Here is a 21199-nt window from a genome sequence, read left to right as displayed (position 1 = left end):
AGTAATACGATTTGACGAATTGTTATTAAATTATTATTATATATATTTGAATATATGAACATGTATATTTAGTTTTATTTTATTAAATAAAATCTACAAACCTCGTGTGCCGGCGAAGTAGTTGTAGCATCAGAAATGGGGGTTTGCACTCGAACTTCCGAGAGAGGATCCTTAGAGCCATCTCTGGAAATAGCCGATCCGAGAGGGTGTCTACCCGCGTAGTTGCTATAGTTGAAATCTTCCCTTGGGTACGGTGTTCTAGACAATACCGAAGTAAGTCCATCTCTTCCGGAGGGTTGTGGTCTCGTGTAAGAGGTGGAATTTAGTCCGTCCCTGCACGGTCCGGGGGCGCAATTTGAAGATTGTTGTTGCACCGTGAAGACAGAGCCCGGGCGACGACGAGAGTCACCTCTGGCGGCAGCCATTACATAACTCCACATTGCAGGGCATCGCACGGAGTCACTTCACTAAAAATAAATACAAAAATTACTTAGGATAATATTAGCGTCATAATGATCACAACAATATATGTTTCGAAAAGTGAACTTTAATTCTGAACATGAAATGCATGAAATAATACAACACATGAAGTAATATGAAATATATTTACAAAATGCAAAACATGGGATTGGGAACCTGCAAAATTTTCTTTATATTTTATTGTATAATACAATTTTGATGTCATTAAGAAAATGTTACAGGAAACGCCACAGACAAAAAGATAAGAGAAAATCCTCGTTTTAAAAGCAGGTTGCGCTTTGAAGCACAGAATAGGAATAAAGTGTTGGAAATGTAATTCAATACAAATAAACGAAGGTACGCAAAAACATTACTTTACAATTAAATAAATAGCGGAAAAAATGTATTTCTTAGTAAATCGTTTGTCACCATAAGATGAACCAAGAAACTACCAAACTACCTAATTTGAGTCACAGAAGTCATTATGTCAATCTTCCAATAGATTCTTCGAGATCTCATCGGTGTAAGATGGAGCAAGGCGTCGCACAGTGGGGCGAAACGCTGTTTTGCTGGCTAAAACCTATTTTTGAATTAAATGGATCCATGTTGCAAGTTCGGAAAGTATATAAGAAAGAAAGTAAAAAACTTCTTACTTGCTAAAATTTTTTTAATTTATACGGGACTAGTTTCGAGCCAATAAGCTCATCCTCAGCCGAATTGTCAAAATCACTATTAAAACAGGAAAATCATTATTTGAAACATTTGCATAATCCTTACACTACATGAATAAAATGCTTACTATTTATAATTAAAATTAAAAGACACAACAAAATGCACGAACAAGAAGAGTTAAAATCTTTATGATGATGATAAAAATATTTTAATAGTGATTTTGACATAAATTAAAAAAAATTTTAGCGAGTAAGAAGTTTTTTACTTTCTTTCTGATATATTTTCCGAACTTGCAACATGGATCCATTTAATTCAAAAATACGTTTTGGCCAGCAAAAAGTTTATACATTGACTCACATAAGTGATCGGACACTTATGTATTATACATGAAATATATATTTATCTTCACAATTGTTATAGTGAAAACACAAAAAAAAATTACAGATTAACATCACCGTTTCTTTGAACTTAAAATTAAACTTAAAGTTGAAGAATATCCTAAAATCACACATTAGCAGAAACATTACGAAATGAGTTTCAGATTAATGTAAGCAAGGAGTGTATTCGACAACACCTTGATGGCCTCATGTTTACATTAAAACAAATACGTTTTGAACCGGAAAGAACCAACACCGTTGAAGTGAAAACAAAAGCATCTCAATACATAAGAACTTTGCTTGAAGTTCAAAGTGAAAACACGCCCATAATTTATTTAGATGAAACAAACTTTAATTTCTTTATCTCGCAAAGTCAAGACCGTTCAAAAAAAGGAAGTCGATGTACTTTCATTGCTGCCGGTTGCCGGGGAGTAAATTTGCATCTTATCGAATGTATCAGCAGCTTGGGATTGATTTATTATGAATTAAGAAGGGTGTCATTTAAAACTGAAGAGACTAATGAGTTTGCTAGGCAATGCTTAAGGAGAGCTCAAGATAGCTAATATTCAGTGGCTTTAGTCATTGATAATGCTCCTTGCCATTGTGGCAAGAATTTCTTCATCATAAACTTGTAATATTGATAAATTGGCGCTCTTAGCCAATGAGAGCGCTTAAAACCGCTGTAACCATGGTAATTATTTATTGGTTAAATTTATCAAGAGGTGGTAACAGTGGGCCTAAGGGCCGGTTTATCAACATCTAGTTAAGGGCCGGTTTATCAATATCGAGTTAAGGTCCATTACTACCATCTTTTAGTTAAATTTATCTTATAGATAAACCCATCTACTAGCCAATCAGAGCGCTTAAAATAGCCGTAAGCGTGGTAATAATCCCTTAGGGTGTGTTTACGTTGGAGCTGCGATAAACGATAATAGCGACGATACTACCAAAACAACGAAATTGTTGTCATAATTTTATATGCAGGTGTTTATATTGGAACGAGAGCTGCGATAAACGATAAGAGCAGCAATGAGAGCAGCGATAAGAGCTGCGCAAAATGAATTGAAAACGATTTGTCAGAATAAATCTGTTGTGGTAATTTTTATCTTTTTGGTCCCACAAGGGGGATCTAACAAAAATTTCACTAATTAAACAGTCGATATCCATGCCGACCACACCTGATAATAGCAAAGAAAATAGGGAATACAATTAGCGTCGCTCTTATAGTCGGCTGTCAAGCTTGTGACAATTCGTCGCTCCAATATAAACACTTGCATATAAAACTATGATAACAATTTCGTTATTTTGCTAGTATCGTTTATCGCAGCTCCAACGTAAACGCACCCTTAGATAGCTTAACCAGAAGATGGTAGTAATGAACCTAAATCTGTTAGATGCGCAACTCATGGATAAACTTGCCTAACTGATAACCTCAGTGAACCGTTTATCCAACAACTTTCTACCCGACAGCAACCTACGAGATAGAACATAGATGGCACCCCTGAGTGTTAACATTAGAAACGGAAATGAAACGTAATTGGGGAAATTTGAATAATTGACTTTAGTTTATGAAGTTGATATAAACAGCTGATCGTGTTTTGGCGGTTATCATTCCTATGTGCTTTCGGTATTGTGCTTTGTTTTCGAAAACCTCTTTTATAATGGAATATAATAAATATCCTAAATGAATATTTATTAGACAGCGATAAAGATGAGGATATTGCCCAACTCTTAAATTATAAACGACGACCATATATTATAAAAGAAAGACAAAAGTCAAAACCACTTTGAGGAGTTGGACGACCACGTTTTTTTGTTAGATTTCGGTTAAAAAAGGACACAGTTTTGTCAATCTTGGTTAAAATTAAGACGAGATTATACTATATTAGTTTATAGATTATATTATTATGTTCTTTTCTTATGTTCTTTTTTAAGTTCTTTTCTGCTGTACTAAAATTTGATGATCTTTTCTTTCTCTTGCTTATCCATCACCACAATTATAAGCTTAATTTATTTTTGACGTTATATTTTGATTTTATTGTCATTTCCTTTCACCAAGCAACCAAACTTGTGCTCATATTTTCTTGACAATATCTTATAGGTAAACCCTTAACCAGTACATCAATCTGGTGGGTAACCAAATGTCATATTTATCTATAAGATTACCCTAAACTACGGGTGGAAAAACGATTCGTCGACGTTATCTATCAGCTAGAATTTTAATTGACAGATAAATCGTCTTAACTAGATATTGACAAACCGTTCCTAAGACGAACCTCCAAAACACGATCAGCTGTTTATATCAACTTCACAAACTAAAGCCAATTATTCAAATTTCACCAATTACGTTTCATTTCCGTTTCTAGTGTTAACACTCAATGTTCTATCTTGTAGGTTGCTACCTGTCGGGTAGAAAGTTGTTGGATAAACGATTCACTGAGGTTATTTGTTAGGCAAGTTTATCCATGAGTTGCGTATCTAACAGATTTAACTTGACATTGATAAACCGGCCCTTAGTCTTTACAGTCCAATGCTAAACCCAATTGAACACGCTTGGGCAATTTTGAAAGCAGGTGTAAAAGCGGACTTGGCAAATGCGATTACAAATATTTTGAAGAGAAATTACCGAGAAAATTTGTCTTAAAGAATACAGAATTCGAAAATTAGAAAATATAATTAGGACAATATTCCAAAAATTAATGTAACTAACTGTAACAGGTTTATAGCCGGAATTCAAAAGCTCCTGTATTTTAAACATGGAGGATGTCACCTTTTGGGTTTACAATATTGTTTATTACCAAGTATAAAATTATGTATTTATAATGTTAATCACGAATTAAAGATTATTGTTGAATGCTAATTTGATATTGATTAATGTCATTTTGATTTATGCCAATTTCATTATGACAGTTGCCTACATCGGTTTTGTTTAATGCCATTTTAAATTTGATTAGTGCTAACAAATTTGAACTTGAAAAGGTATAGTGCTAGTCCAGGCTGTTCCGAAACCACGGTGTGCCTTGATTTACCTTCCTCTGCCCTCTCGAGCACCAACTAAAATCCTGGTGTGTCAAACTGCTTGGTGTTAATCTTCTTAAACAAATGACGTTTTATTGACGCGAATTGTTAATAGACGTATATTTTAATAAATAATTATTACGTAATGGCCAACGATATTAAAATTGAAAATGTAGAATATTAAAACTCTTAAAACGAATATAGTAATTGAATCATTTGAATCCTTTACATTAACTTTTTGATGATCACTTTGTCCTCCTTTTGATAGCAGTAACTAAGCTTTTCTCTCTATTAATTATCTTCATTTCCTGTTTAATAGTTTGTACATTTCGCGGATTGATTACTACAACAATTGCATCTCGGTTCTGATTTTTTTTGAATCTTTAATAGATTGCTGTTCATGATCACTTTTTGATTTTTCTCTTGATACAGTGTATTAACGCAAATATCATTAATATTTCGAAACTATATGACTCTTTTAAGTAACATAGGGAAAGATTTACATGTAAATACTTTGTATAGAAGTATCTTGTTCGCTGGACCTTTTAACGAATGGAACTTTTTTGTGTCCTTTTTACAACAACAAAAAATAATAAAATTTGCTGCAGGTAAAAATTTTTCCTACGAAGGCGACGGTTATGCAATCACTAAACGGGCCCGTTCTACTCAGCGTTATCACAGCATTAGGATACTCCCAGATATCCTACTAAACGTGTCCAAATGTGTCTTTCCGGGATTACTTAATGCTTTAAAAAGTAAACTCTCTGCATTTGTGGTGTTAGAAAGAAAACGCCTTAAACTGACATATTTTTACATAAATTTTAGTAATTAAATATTTAAAATAATTAAAAAAAAAAGATTGTAGGGATGGACAAATAGGTTTCCGAAGTAGAAGAGGTAAATAGAAACTAAAAAAACTAAATAAAAAAGGGGAAAAGTTGCGTGCACTATTCGTAGATTTAAGAGCGGCATTTGATATGATAAATAGGAAAAAATTGCAGCTAAAATTGCTACAAGCTAAAAATTGGATCTAAGGAAAATTAGTGAATATCTAATAGAGAGGATGGAAGAGACATACTCGGAGACTATGTCGAGGGTGAGATGGAAAATGAGTGCAGGATTTTATACGAGTAAAGGGTTGAGGCAGGGATGTCAATTAAATCTGAATTTATTCGCGGCGATTATACGCATGTCCCTCAGAAGTGGCTCACACCCATACTTTTTTTATTATTAGTGGTATAAAACAACCATTAGGAGTGATGATTAGGCCATTAAAACGGATTATTACGACATGAAATCTCATGTACTAATTTCGCTATTTTTTTTAAATCTATAATTTTTTGTTCTTCGGTTGAGTAGACAGCATAATTTCACATAACTTTTACTTGATGAAATAATTTTCTTTATTTTTTAACGTTTTAGTAGCTTCGGAAATTGTATTACAAGTTTTGACGCATAGTAGCTAGGTTAATAGTATAAATTATGCTATGTTCCTCTTGATTTGGAATTTCTCGAACAGTGATCACTGCTATGCTTTAGTCAGTGGTTCTTTTTTAATAATGGTGTGAATTACCAGTTCTGTTATATTAAATTAGTTTTAAAAGAAAAACGTGAACAAACAATTAAATTTAATTCAATTATTTTTAATCTTTTATTGTCTTTATTTTTTGTTAGTACAATGTCCATTATTCATTATGATTTGGATTGTTTCTTTATTTTTCTTAAAACCTATCAAGTTGGCTATGGAAAAAAAATTGCTAGCAATTTGATATAACGTTACAGTACAAGTAGATTTACTGTGATGTACACATAATTAAGTTTATTAGTTGACAATATTCGTTAATTTCAATTTAAATTATGGAAAACTTGACGCAAATCGAAAAAATAGATATAATATTAATATTTGGAGAATGCAAAAAAATGCAGTTGCTGCTGCTAGACTCTACGCGCAGAGATTTCCTGGTCGTCGCCACCCAACAAGGCATTATTTTCCAAAAATTGTGGCGTTGATGCAAACAGAGCCGGTCAATAATGGAAACCCTAGTGTGGTTATCGACTCAAATAGATTTTGATAGCTTGTGGTTAAATTTTGAAAATTTTTTAGAATGTCATCTTATAGTGTGACTTGGGAGTATTTTTGAGGTTTAAGTTTAAAATTTACTTCTGACAATGAGGTTGAAGTTGATGGTGAATTTAATGACTCTCAAACTTTATCAGCAATGGAAAGGAGATCTTAAACCTCTTCCTTGCCAGAGGAAAGAAGAGCTACTGTAACAACTTTTGGTAATTGCCTTTGCCATAGTTTAACCAATAGTTTTTGACCAACCACGTGAGATCCTCCAACTGTTGTCAACATGGAACGATAAAAATCGGATGGTTTTTGGTCACCCATATTAGAACCAGAAAGCAGGTTATCTAGACGTGTTTCTTCGCTTAAGGATAATCGGTCTCTTAATACCTTTTTAAGCGAAGAGTATGGATCTAGATCTGGTGGATTTTGTATTAAGTCAACCACAGTTGAAAAAATTTCGGTAGGTAAATTTGCCAATACTGCCTTATATTTAGTTTTTTCAGAGTTAATTCTGCTTAACGCGAAAAGTGCTTCAACTTGTTTGAACCATATATCAGGGTTAGAACGCCAAAAGGGTGGAAATATAATTTTTGAAATATTTTGCAATTCTAAATCGGTATTTGAATCTACCATGGTAATTTAATGAGTGTGGAGGATGTTAAAACAACATAAACTCCGTTCTTACAAATACCAATTACATCAACATTTGTACGAATGATTATGCAAGACGACTCCAGTATTGTAATTGGTATTTAGATAATGATAATGCATTCCCCCTCAAAATTCTTTATACAGATGAAAGTCGATTTACTAACTTGGGTGTTTAATCGAAATAATAAAATTAGTAAATGAAAAGTGGTAATCTGTACTTTTACTGGTTTTTTTATCATTCTAAATTCTTAGTCTAACATGTTTCGATATATTGTCATCATCAGAGACGCTACGAAAGATGTTTTAAATTATTAAACAATTTTTAGTTATTAAAGACACGTGTATAATTTTTTTTTCTAAATTGAAGTTACAATAAAATGAAGTTAAAATATTACTTACTGCGTCAAAATTGTGTTGTAAAAGTTAATATTCAAATCTAGTTAAAGTGATTACCGTTAAACAATAAAACAAATTAAAAACTTCCAACTAAGGCGATGCACATTTATCGGCAACTAAGGCGATTCGCCAAAAGTAATCGCCATAATGGTCCATCGCTACAAAAGATTAACATTTAAGATTAAAGAGATTAACTTTTTCTGCAATATACAAATTACAAACTTCCACAACATCTTACAGACTTTCAAATAAACAAAATCCAATCCAAACATATAAACATTGAAATAAAGAAACATCACAAAAACTTAGACTCATACAACAGAGAATTAAATTACATGTATCATACTCTCACAAATTACCTAGAAATACAAGGAGTCTTAAATCAAGCCGAAACCTTTGAGAGAGAGAAACTTGATAATTTAAGAAGAATAGAAACAAATTTAAACCTTAATAAAATATCCAACAATCAAAATTCAAGTTTTTATAACTTTCATCAAAGAGTTACCAATTTATCAAACGTTCAATTTTCAACTGAGGAATTGAACCTGCTCAATAAAGGACATAAATACAGTATGAATTCACAAAAGTTTCACCCAGCAAAACAAGCCATAGAATTGGAAGTTGCCGTCAACAGAATCCCAGGAGAAGACAACATAAGAAAAGAATTGACAGAAATTTTGAAGAGAAGCGAAAGGACTACCTATAGCCACAACCATACAGGTAATAAAAAAGAAGAAACAAAAACCTTACGTAAGATATAACATAAAATTCGTTCTAATTCTTTAATACTTACAAAAGCAGACAAAAATGCAGGTATAGTTTTTCTGGAAAGACCTCTTTATATTTCAAAAACTTTAGAATTTTTTTCACAATAAAGTAAAAAAGATTATAAAATCCTCACAAGAATTCCTTAAAGAGCACAATGTCACATTTTATAATTTCCTACCAATGAACCCTAAAACTACCTTACTATTGTTAAGTTACATTAAGTTACATAAACAAAATCTACCTACAAAACACATACAAAATTTCAAAATTCATTTTACAAATATTTAAGAACCATATTAATTTTAAACCAGAATCCGCCATTAATAAAAGAGGTGAAATAATAATTATAATAAAAGAACTTACATTACCAGAAAACTATACAATATTATCCTTTGATGTGACAAATTTATATACAAACATTCCTGTAGCAGAAACACTATTACTGGCCAAAGATATAATAAGAACAAAATTCAATAATGATAACACCGAACACATTTATAGACTGTTAAAACTATTTACCGAACAAAACTTTTGCCAATTTAACTATAAATTTTACAAATACGAAGAAGGATTACCCATGGGTTCCCCTCTTAGTGGGCTCCTTTCGGACATATTTCTCAATAGTTTTGAAACAAATTTACTTAAACATTACAGTTCTAACATAATACTTTGGCGCAAGTATGTAGCCGACATCCTTATTATCTGGAATAATAAAGATTATGACTCCATTCATACATTAACAATTTATAATAATAACAATATTAATTTTACAATAGAGCTTGAATTGGATAGAAAACTGAATTTCTTAGACCTTACTTCACATAATAATGCCAATCTGATCACATTTAATATATATAGAAAACCGACTCAACCTGACTCAATCATTTCTAAAGATTCATTTCACCATAAGACTCACAAAGCTGCAGCTTTTAGAGCTTTTATACATAGATGTTACAACACTCCACTCTCGACAATAGACAAAAATAAAGAACTTCAAATCATTCAAACAATTGCGAACAACAAAGGATATAACTTATCCTCACTTATCTTCATCCTTACAACCTACCAACACCAACATTAATAAAATTTACAGAGCAATAACTTATTCTGGAAATGTCAGTTATTCTATCCAAAAATTATTTCATAATTATAATATAAACCTCTCATTCAGAAACAACACCTTAGAAATAAAAATTTTTTTAACGCGAAAGACAAATGGCACAAATTAGATCAAAATGGAGTATACAGACTGGAATGTGACACATGTGGTGCAGTATATATTGGAGAAACGGGTATATCCGTTAAACAAAGAATTAAGGAACATAAACTGAACCAAGAATCTAATTTTAGCAGACATATGCTTATACAGGGTGATTCAAAAAACAGCTGACAGACTTCTAGTGTAGATAATACAAGAAGAATTAAGGTGAATAGTCTTAATATACATGGGGTCGGAAATGCCTCGTTGCCGAGATATAGCGGATCAAAGTTTCTTTAAAATTAAACATTATCTGCAATAAAAAGCACTTTTTTAAAAATATTGTCTACGCCATTGCTCTTTACGCGTGTAAAGTGATCAATTATTTATCAATTGGCCTCTTACACAACTTTGATCAAAGCAATAGTTTTTAAGAAAAACACGTTTGTGGAAAATTTGTTAATTCAATCAAAAACTGTTGCTTTAATCAAAGTTTTGTAAGAGACCAATTGATAGATAATTGATCATTTTACACGAAAATGCTGTTTGCCGTTTGACAAAATTAGCAGTGGAGTTGAAAATATTTTTAAAAAAGGGCTTTTTATTGCAGATAATGTTTAATTTTAAAGAAACTTTGACCCGCTGTATCTCGTTAAGGAGGCATTTGCGACCCCATGTATATTAAGACTTTTCATCTTCATTTTTGATGTATTACCTGCCCTAGAAGTCTGTCAGCGGTTTTTTGAATCACCCTGTATATAATCACGACTTTGACATAGAGAGAAATTTAACATTGTTGCATAAACGAAATAAAGGCCTAAAATGAACCTTCTAGAAACCTACGAAATTGATAGATGTAGAACGTGTGAACCAAACATTGAATGCTTGAATGACCAAACTCAAACCTTAAAAATACCATTAAATAAGTGCTTATCCACCTATTCCCCACTTCCTAACAATAACCTTTCCCAAACTGCAGAGGACTAGTGTATTTGGCCCGTGTACACTTTTCGCACTGTTTGGGATCCCAGCGGCCAACTCCAACTTCCCTCTTTACCTACATTCCTTCATACCTAAACACCCCTCTTTTCAAAAATAAAACATTACTAAAATCTCACTTTAACATTTATCCACTCCCTGGTTTGAATATTTGAATGGCAACTTTAAATCTTTTGCCATTTTTCAATTTTTAATTTTTAATAATAACATCATTTTCTTCATTGAAATAAATAAATCCTTTCCCCGAAAATGCAGAGGACTAATGTATTTAGGTTCGCGTACATTCAGTAGCACTTTTTGGGTTCCTAGCGACCTACTCCAATCTCCCTTCATTCCTACTTTTCCTACAAATCTAAAAACTCCCCTATACTAAAACTAATTAAAAATACACCTTATTATCCACCTCTACCCTCTTTACCCTCAAAATTTAACAAAATAAAATAACATTTTTCAACGATTGTGTCCCCCGATTGTGTCCCCGTAAGGTATAATTGACGATAAATGTTTGGATTCAAATTCCATCTTTTGCAATTAAAGTCTGGATGTCATAAAACGAAATATAACCAAGTTTTATGTCAAATGTCCTCAAAGTACCAAAGTTAACGCAAGAAGTTTGTTAACCGTTGCAGGTAAAGCGGTTTTTCTGAGCAATGTACAACGAAAATTAATTAAGATAAAATGTTTGTTATGTTAAATTATAGCGATATGCCGAATTTTATTAATTTAGCATATAAAAGAAAAAATGAGGTTTTTCTTAAAATTTTTTTCTAATATTCCGTTTTACAATAAAACCAAATGATTTGAGTGAACTAACAATTATTATTTGATAGTTTAGCTTTAATCTTTTGTTAAATATTACTTGATCATGTTTGGATTACAACATTAAATATTTATAGTGCAATGGATTGGGGAACAGTAGTTACAATGCAGTTTTAAGGCAATTTTAGGAAAAATTTGGATTTTTAGTAGATAAAAAAAACAATTAAGAGAGTTGTTAAAAATTTTCGGAAACGGGCAATGTGGAAAATAAAAGGCAGGAAAAAAAACTTTCAGATGAACATGATGCGAGGTCGATTGTTGCAGTAACGAACGCAATGGATTACGGTAAGGTGTCGTTAAGAAAAAGGGCAGTTCAAGTCGGTATAAGTAAATCCCATTTACAAAGAATTTATCGAGAAAATAAAATATTGCCGTATAAACCATAATTTAACTACACTATCGAATTAGGTGATGAAGCAAAACGTTTAGATTATTGTTTGTGGCTTGGGTATGAAATTTTGAAAGACAGAACTTTTTTAAAAAACATAATATTTTCGGACGAAGCATCGTTCACCACTAATGGAGTGGTAGACTAATCCACATTATCGCATAGCTTGTAAACGCCAGTATTCCCAGAAAGTGAATGTGTGGTGTGCTGTTTCGTGGAACGGTGTTATAAACTGCAATTTAAATCAACACCGATATTTGGAAATACTAGAAAATTGTTTATTTAATTATCTTTACGGCGTGAATTTAGAAAAACGCAATAAATTATATTTTCAACAAGATGGTTGCGGCCCACATTCGACCATTTTAATTAGAAATTATTTAAATACGTTATTTGGAAAAAAATGGATTGGTAGATATGATCCGCAACCATGCCCGCCAAGAAGTCTGGATTTATCTATTATGGATTTTTATTTTTGGGATTATGTAAAACAAAAAGTGTAGAGTGAAAATTTTAATAACAATTTAGATCGTTTAAAACAAAAAATTGAAACTGTTATTAGAGAAATTCCGTTGGACCATATTAGAAAAAGTTATAAACAATGTCGGAAAAGGGCTGAATTATGTGTTAGTGCTGGTGGTGGTATCATTGAATAAGCTTTTATGTTAATTTAGTTTAGATCGAAAATGTTTTGTTAATCTTATGATTTAAAAATCTGCATTTTGCTTTTATATCCTAAATTAATAAAATTTGGCATATCGCTATAATTTAACATAACAAACATTTTATCTTAATCAACTTTTGTTGTACATTGCTCAGAAAGACCACTTTACCTGCAACGATTAACAAACTTCTTGCGTTAACTTTGGTACTTTGAGGACATTTGACGTAAAACTTGGTTATATTTCGTTTTATGATATCCAGACTTTAATTGCAAAAGATGGAATTTGAATTCAAAAATTTGTCGTCAATTATACCTTACGGGGACACGATCCGGGGACACACTGTATAATTTGAATTCAAGTTTTTATACCTTACAGGGGAAAGATAATGGAATTGAGGATTTTTTGGAGAACCTATGAGTTAGAACTTATAATGGATTAATTTTCCAACAAGACGAACCACTTCACAACAGCAGAGTGGTTACTGATCTTTTAAACAGAAAATACAATAACAATTGGATTGGAAATAATGGACCAATAAAGTGGCCACCACGGTGAGACCAAACCAGTTCTTTCTCACATTTCTCCTTATTCCTATCGTTTTACCTTCCAGGTCACCTGACCTCACACCTTTAGACTTTTTTTGTGGAGAAAAATCAAAAATGAAATTCCAAGGTTATAATTCATATTAAGCAGAAAGTAGATTATTGAGGCAGATATGGAGCTGGGGTAAGGAATATTGGGAAAGATTGGTGAAGAGATCCAGAAGAAACATTAGAGGTGGGTCTTGAGCTTGAGCAAGGAGACTGTGGTATATATAGTGAGAGAGGAGTTGAATCTGGAGAATATGAGGATGGAAGTAGGTTGAAGGGGGATAAAGTACGAGGATGAGTTGGAGCTTGGAGCAGAGGGCGACGTTTGGAAGAGTGTTGGGTGAAGATTAAGACTGGGGTGGTGGAGTATGGATAACCAGGAAGATGGGAATATTATATCAGACTAGAGTACTCAACAGAAGAAGTATAGAGAAGGTGGAGGGAAAGCTCAACACTGTGGAACACCGTGGTGGAAGAGGGGAAATACAATAAGTATGATTACGCGATTTAGGTGTGTCAACGAAGGGAGGGCGAATAAGTATTGAATGTACATGAAGAGAGGATGTGTGAATTATGTGGGGATAATTAAGAGACAATAATATGCTATGACGATTTAAACGAGGGCGGTATGGAGTGGGAGTGAGTTCTGGCAGGAGGGGGAGAGGGGAGAGCGTGGTTGGCGGAGGTGATAGAGAGAAGAAAAGGTGGGGGCATAGTGTGTAAGTTGTGTATTATGTATTATAGTATAGTCTATTGAATTTTAACTGTATACAGAAAGTGACAGTAGAAGATATATGTATATAGTAATTAAATATAATTTTGGTGCGTTTATGTAAATACTTTGATAAAAATTATAAATTACTAGTGTATACAACTGTAAAAGCATCAGTAAAAATAACATTAATTTAACATTTTCGTATTACCAAGTGATCTTGTAAGGTAAGAATTCAATTAAGTTTTCAACCCATTCATTAACTAACAACATTATAGATTACACATGAGTTACAAACTTTATTTAATGTAAATAAAGAAATGCTTTAAAAAAATGAATATCGCTATAATAATATAAAATGATTCGTTTAAATCGTTCGTTAACTCTATATTTTTGTGTTTTTCACATGAATCTACTTTATACAGGATAACAGCACGTGATGGTCTACAACATCAGGCCAGAACGCTCACGTTTCATGTACGGATTAATATCGTTAAATGTTTTTCGCCGAAATAAAAAATATATATTTTACATACAGGGTAGTTCAGATTTTAATCGGTAAACTTTACTAGAACTAGACATTCTACGATCGACTCTGAATCGAAAATATTAATTTAAAATGTTGTTCTACTATGTTGCCAAATGTTATTTTCATGAAGATACGGTAATGAAAAAATGTTAAAAACGAACTGTAAAGCTAAAGAAAATAACTTTTACGAAAAAACTAGTTTTCAACATTCTTTTTATTCATTCTAAATTACAGCTTATTTATCAACAGATATTGAATATTAATTATTATTTATGGACAAATTATCAGAACTTTGAGAACCTCATGAAGCCGTATGAAGCATGGTACAACATTTTACAATTAAGATTTTCGCTTTAAAATCCAATGAAGAATGTCGCTACTTGTAGATTATCCACCAATTTCTGAACATAAATTATATATAAATATAATATACCCTATATAAATATAGGGTCGCAACTCTTTGGTTTTCGAACTATGAGAGATCAAATTTGAGGCAAAAATTTACATCTTATTTTTTATTTCGTCTGTAGGTAAACCGTAGAATTTGGAATTTTGTACGTATTTACTACTAGTTAAGACTTTATTTTCAAGCATATCTTCCCCCCCCCCATATCCACTTCCCAGTCATTTGTTTTTAAATTATGAAATCGTCAACAAAAAAATACTCTTACATTCTGTAATAAAAAAAATGTTGATGACGTCATAACTTAAAAACAAACATTTAGAATTGCTTAAAAAGAAAACTTCTTATCTTACAAATAATCTATTTTTACTGAGACTAGTTTCGGGTTGTTTCCCCCATCATCAGTCAGAACTATAAATTTATTAATAATAAGCAAAAAACAAACAGTTACAATTTTAAAATTTTTAAACACTAAGTTTAATTTAATTAAACAGTTAAATTGAATTTAAATACTATGATTAAATACATAGTAACTCAAAACTATTGTACTTTTGGCAATGCATTTTACATAATCAAAGAAAGACTTCCCATGGGTATGCCTTTATCGGGTATATTAGCTGACATCTTTCTTGACCACATTGAAGATAGTAACATTGTTAATAATAGTAACCCTTTCAAAAATAAAATCCACAGCTGGATCAGATATGTAGACGATGTGTTTTGAGCCTGGGAGGGAAGTGATAATGCGCTTGTTGAATTTTTGAAACATCTAAATAACCTTCACAAAAACTTAAATTTCACCATCGAAATAGAAAAGAACAAAACACTTAATTTTCTTGATTTAACTCTAAGACATTCAAAAGATGGTAAAATAGAATACGATATATATAGGAAAGTTTCCACTATATCTACAACCATACGTTATGATTCAGCCCATCCTCTCAATCAAAAATTAGCGAACTTAAGATTTTTAATTAATAGAACTTTAAAGTATCCCCTATCCAATGAAAATAAAATAATAGTTATTTATATTACAAGTGGGCTAGAAACATAATTACTGTACAAGTGTGGAGAATTGCACGACGAGGTCGTAGAAAGAGTCGTGTAATCACACGAGTACTGTAATTATGCTCTAGCCCACGTCTGATATACAACATTTGATCTACGACTTCTAAAAATTACTGAAAAATCAATTTCTTTAAAAAGGTCTATTTTTAACATTTATAAAAATATTTTGAAATGATTGTTGAGAATTTTGACTTAATGTCAGTTTTAGTAACATGTAAAAACATAACAATCAATGTTTATAATAAATAGTATTGTTTCTCTTTAAGTAGCACTTTTTCTTTTGTATTGTTGCTGGTTTCAATAAATTAAGTCCAATCTGATTGTGCTAAAAATGCGTTACGTAATAAAACCAGTGCAGTAATGAACTTCATTATGTAACTCAAATCACCTCAAATGAGTGTGGTAATGACTTATCCAAGCAGTCGTAGATAAAAGAATTTAATTATATACACAATTTAGCCAAATAAAATAATTTTCCTTCAAGAATAATTAACAAACTTTTTAACAAAATTTATATTCAAAACCTGTAAAAGAATCTAAAATCTACAAATCTTTTAATTTTAATAATATTAGTTATCAATCTAAAAATATTTTTTCTAAATACAATATTTCATTGGCTTCAAATAAAAACAATATACTGAACATTTTCTCTAACTATCATTATAAAAATAATAATAAAAAGAAAGAAAGTGGGGTTTATTCAATCGGATGTTCTGAATGTGAATGTATTTATGTTGGCAGAAAATTAGAGACGCACATCTACGAACATAAAATTAAATCTAACTCTAATGATTATAAATATGCCAACGAAACAGGTCATAAAATAGAAACATTATGAAAATGTTTCACTTTTACACAAATGTGAAAAAGGCTTTAAGTTGGACTTGTTAGAAATCTTAAAAATTAATAGACATAAAATCCGTGAAGATAATATTTTATTAAATGATCAATTGCAAATATTTTACAAACCCATATTCAGGTAATTAATTTAATTATATATATTATATATATATATTAATTAATTTATTCTTAGTTTTTATTTGATTCACGTGTGAATTGGTTTGACCTTGTCTTTTAACCTGTTATCTTTTACGTTTCATCGTTTTGTTTAGTCTCTTGTTCACCAATTGTTTTTAGAATTATATTTCACAAAAATTTTTGAGTTGTTCCGTTATGTATGTGACACAATATGTTTTCTTCGATTTATAATGTAAGTCGACCCTATTCATTTAACGTTTTAAATTTATTTGTAATTTGATTTTAGATAATTAATATTCAGCCTAATATTTAGATTTCCATTTGACAGTAAGTTTTAAAATTTTAACTGTTTGTTTTTTGCTTATTTTTAATAAATTTATAGTTCTGACTGATGATGGGGAAAACAACCCAAAACTGGTTTCAGTAAAAATAAATTATTTGCAAGATAAGAAGTTTTTTAAATATTTTTGAACACTCTCCAATTCTAAATAATTGTTCCCTTGCAATATGGATAAAATTGAATTTAAAAACAAATGTGTTTACTCGCAGTAGAAGTAAGTCATTTTTGCATAACGACGGTTGCTAAGATCAACATAAAAAAAGTACATCAGCGTTATGGCGCTAAAGTAAATTACACTTTAGCACCAAAACCTATCAAATTGTTCTTTTGTAAATACTTTTGATTTCTTGGACCTATAACCCTCATTCTGTTTTTTCAAAAATGCTTTTATATATTTCGATATGTCAATATTGTAGTTAATGTTCAATACTGTTCTTAACATAGAGTATTGAGACCATAAACATTTCCATTTAGATTCGCTTACTAATTCGTAAATTCGCTTACTAATTCGTTTCTGGCTGGTTCGTCATTGCCAGCCACAAACACTGAAACTGTCGGACACGCCACAATTTTAATGGCTCATCTGTCATTACCGACGAACGCAGTGAGTTTACGACACGCCATAAAAAACACTGCTTCTCTTCCATATAAAACAATATACTATTATAAGCATTTTATTGAATTTATTCCATAATAGTATAGCTATGGGCGTTCTGGACCAAAATCCCATAAGATTTAACATTGGGGTCCAAAAGTACTTTTTATCCCCATCTCCTACCTTTTACCTCCTTTCGAGGTTCTGGCCACGCCCACATTTTAAATTCATCCAATCAGAGCACAGAACCCTCTATTTGGCGGGAAATTTGAATGAGCTTTGCTACCTAGATCGACGGGCAGAGGGTTTTCAGAGAATGGGTGGGTTGAATAAAAAAGTAGTACATGCTAATGCTTGAGGAAAACGAATTTACTGCATAGTAAATACTTTCGGATGTAGTACGCCTTTAGTTCCGGTACAATTTAGTCACATATGTAGTACGAACTATGCGATTTAAAGTAAATATTACTAGTAGGAAGTAAATACTTTTAAAGAGTAGTACGCATTTCAAAAGTGCAACAACGTGTCAGTTCACGTCTCACCAACGTTTACTCATTTGTTTTCTATAGGTGAAGAGTCACGAGGTATTAGGTGTCATGGTGCTCTATCAATTATAGCATTTGAGTACTGTTCGATATACCATATTTTTGTTGTGAGGACGACAGCTGTACTTATCCCATTATTCAATGATAAAGATCTCAATGATATTCTTGATTTTCTCATCATTGTGAAGCCATTTTGTCGAGAAGTATCAGCTGTCTTGTCAGTTCCACATCGCTTCTCAAAGCTTTTTGAAATTTTGTAGTGATAGCTAAGAATTTTACTATTCATCAGCTGTCGATCTTGAATATGTAGCCTAAACAAATCCGCTGTACAACTTTTTGAGGGACTTTCGCCATGTTTAATACTGTAGCATCGTAGCAAGATTAACGAAGCTGGCCTTTCATAAGCTATCGTTGAAATAGCTACTTTGTAGCATGTACTTCCCTTCGTCGTAAAAAGTTCGATTTTCCACGCGACAAACTACCGATAAAGTACTGCAATTAGTAGAACCTGCTTCACAATCATAGAATTTACTTCAGTATTGAAGCATTTACTACTGTTTTATTCAACCCACCCAATGCTGTACTCTGATTGGGCCACCCTGCCCGCGCGCACCCCGCATTGTGACCGCCCGCACCCCGCACTCTAGGTACTCATCTTGGTAGCCTCATTCAAATTTCCCGCCTAAAAGAGGGTTCTAGGAGAATACTGCGCTCTGATTGGATGAATTTAAAATGTGGGCATGGCCAAAACCTCGAAAGGAGGTAGTGATGGGGATAAAAAGTAACTTTGGACCCCAATGTTAAATCTTATGGGATTTTGGTCCATAGCTATACTACTCATAATTTTGCCTGCTGATACCTTGCTGATACCTATTCATTATTTCCCATTCATTTGATATAAAAAATAGTAGTAACCGTGCGTAACCATGGCAACCAATTGTTTTGATTTAAAATTTCCAAGTGTCAAAATTCGATTTGAAACAGTTTATTGTGTGTTAATGAGATTATTTTGAGTAGTATTGTGGAGTTTCTTATGTTAATTGTTGTTATTCATTGTTATTCGTTGTATTTTGTTGCTATTCATCACTATTCGTTATTATTTTTTTGTTGTTATTTGATCTTATTTTTTATCTATTATTGGTTATTTTTTAATTATTAAGTGTTCGATAAGTAAGAAAGTAATAATGACGCTTACTGAAACTGAAAGAATCGAGATTCTTATGATGATTGGTTTCGGAAATAGAGTCGTTCGAACGTATAACGAAGTCCGTGCGTTGTTTAACGAAAATCATCCAAACCGTACTCCAATATCACTATCGACAGTAAATCGAATGAGAGTAAAATTCGCGAACTTGGTCATGTACGAGATAAACCTAAGACCAGACGTCCATTGGCCTTAAATGAAGACCGTCAATTGGATGTCCTGTTAAGTGTAGAGGAAAATCGGCATTCAAACATCTCCAATATTGCTGCAAATTTAAATACATCTAGAAAAAATATCACCCCTACAAAGTACACTTGGTGCAAGTGCTTTTCGATGACGATTTTGATCGACGCGTGCAATTCTGCGAAACAATGTAACGCAAATCCGGAATTCATTAAAAACATTCTATTCTCTGATGAAGCAGCATTTTGTTTAAATGGCACCGTCCATAAGCAAAACTGCCGTTATTGGGCAGTTGAAAATCCCTATTGGAAAGCCGAGGCAAACACACAGTATCCCCAAAAGGTCAATGTGTGGGCTGGAATAGTGGAGAGCAGAATTATTGGACCGTATTTCTCTATTGGAACAATAGGCGGTGAATAGTATTTGAATTTTCTTCAATTAGAATTAATTCCAAGTTTAGTTGCAATTTTTCCAAATGCAGAAGATCCAAATTCACAACATCCCAGAATTTGGCTACAGCAAGATGACGCGCCTCGCCATTATGCACGGGTTGTACTTGAATACCTCAACAAAAAATTGAAAAGAGCCGCTCGTGGAGGCATAAAATTGTATTAGAAACGACCTACGTTCACGAGGCATTCAATCCAGGTTTTACCTGCTCTGTAGTATTGTAAAAGTTCCAAACAGGCAAGCGGGGTGATGTGATTTATGGCCAAGATGACTGAATCACAAAGAAAAATTAAGAAAATAAATAAGTATAAGCAATCCATTTACTTTACATAATTCCTGTAGTATATGAAAATTATTACTAATAATTACTGTATTACTTTGGTAATACAGTGGAACGATTAGTCGAACCTCATAAGAAATGAAAATTATATATTGATAGTAAGTTATATACAGAGTGTATCTGAATGACGTGCCCAAACTTCAGGGGGTGATTCTTGAGGCAATTTTAAGGGTACTTTCTTATATAAACTATGAGCGATTTCGACTCCCCTGCGTAAGCTGTTTTAAGGGGCGTAGCTCCCCTTCAAAAATGGCGAAAAATTTTGGATTAATTTTTTTTTCTTAAAAACCATAAACGCTAGGAAAATGAAATTTGAGGAATATGTTTAACTCATAATAGAGCACGTTTTGACCCTATTTGTACTTTCAAGCTACCCTTCTAAACTACTAAATGTAACCACCCCCTTGATATTTTTGTTAAAATTTGTTGTATGAAGATAATAAATACATTAGAAAAATTTTACATAGGTATATGAAAGCATCCTAAAACTTTTGTGTCTCTCTAAAATTTTTCCAAAAACGACTAATTTTTGAGAAAAACAATAATAAAGCAAATACTACCAGTTAAACAACGAGGTTGTCGATCAAAAGTTGGAATGAATTTTTAATAAAAAATCTTAGTAGGCTTTGCAATCTTTGTCAAAAATATTTTTGACGTTTAAATGTCAGCGCTTTTCTTACTATTATTATTGTTTTTCAAATTAATTTTTGAATAAAGTTCTATCGCATTTACGCTCGTTCACTAGACGTTTCAAAATTTTAAATAAAACAATAATAATAGT

At 32.1% G+C, this 21199-nt stretch overlaps 2 protein-coding genes across 2 annotated transcripts in view; one reads left to right on the top strand and one right to left on the bottom strand.

The window, feature by feature from the left end:
* The window catches only part of LOC111420405 (Cyclic nucleotide-gated ion channel subunit A), a 220483-nt gene that overhangs the window by 98016 nt on the left and 101268 nt on the right, over positions 1–21199 (bottom strand). Inside the window, exon 2 of the mRNA XM_071198171.1 lies at positions 102–467. Within this exon, the coding sequence (XP_071054272.1) occupies positions 102–440 (339 nt within the window). The 5' untranslated portion in view covers positions 441–467. The remainder of the gene's footprint in view (positions 1–101; positions 468–21199) is intronic.
* Positions 13906–21199, top strand: part of LOC111428706 (lipopolysaccharide-induced tumor necrosis factor-alpha factor homolog) — a 34832-nt gene continuing 27538 nt past the window's right edge. Inside the window, exon 1 of the transcript XR_011641163.1 lies at positions 13906–14010. The gene's annotated coding sequence lies outside the window, so the exon portion shown is untranslated. The remainder of the gene's footprint in view (positions 14011–21199) is intronic.

Source organism: Onthophagus taurus, chromosome 1 (genome assembly GCF_036711975.1).
Source record: "Onthophagus taurus isolate NC chromosome 1, IU_Otau_3.0, whole genome shotgun sequence".
In the NCBI taxonomy this organism is placed as follows: domain Eukaryota; kingdom Metazoa; phylum Arthropoda; class Insecta; order Coleoptera; family Scarabaeidae; genus Onthophagus; species Onthophagus taurus.
This window is presented reverse-complemented; position numbering and strand designations above follow the sequence as displayed.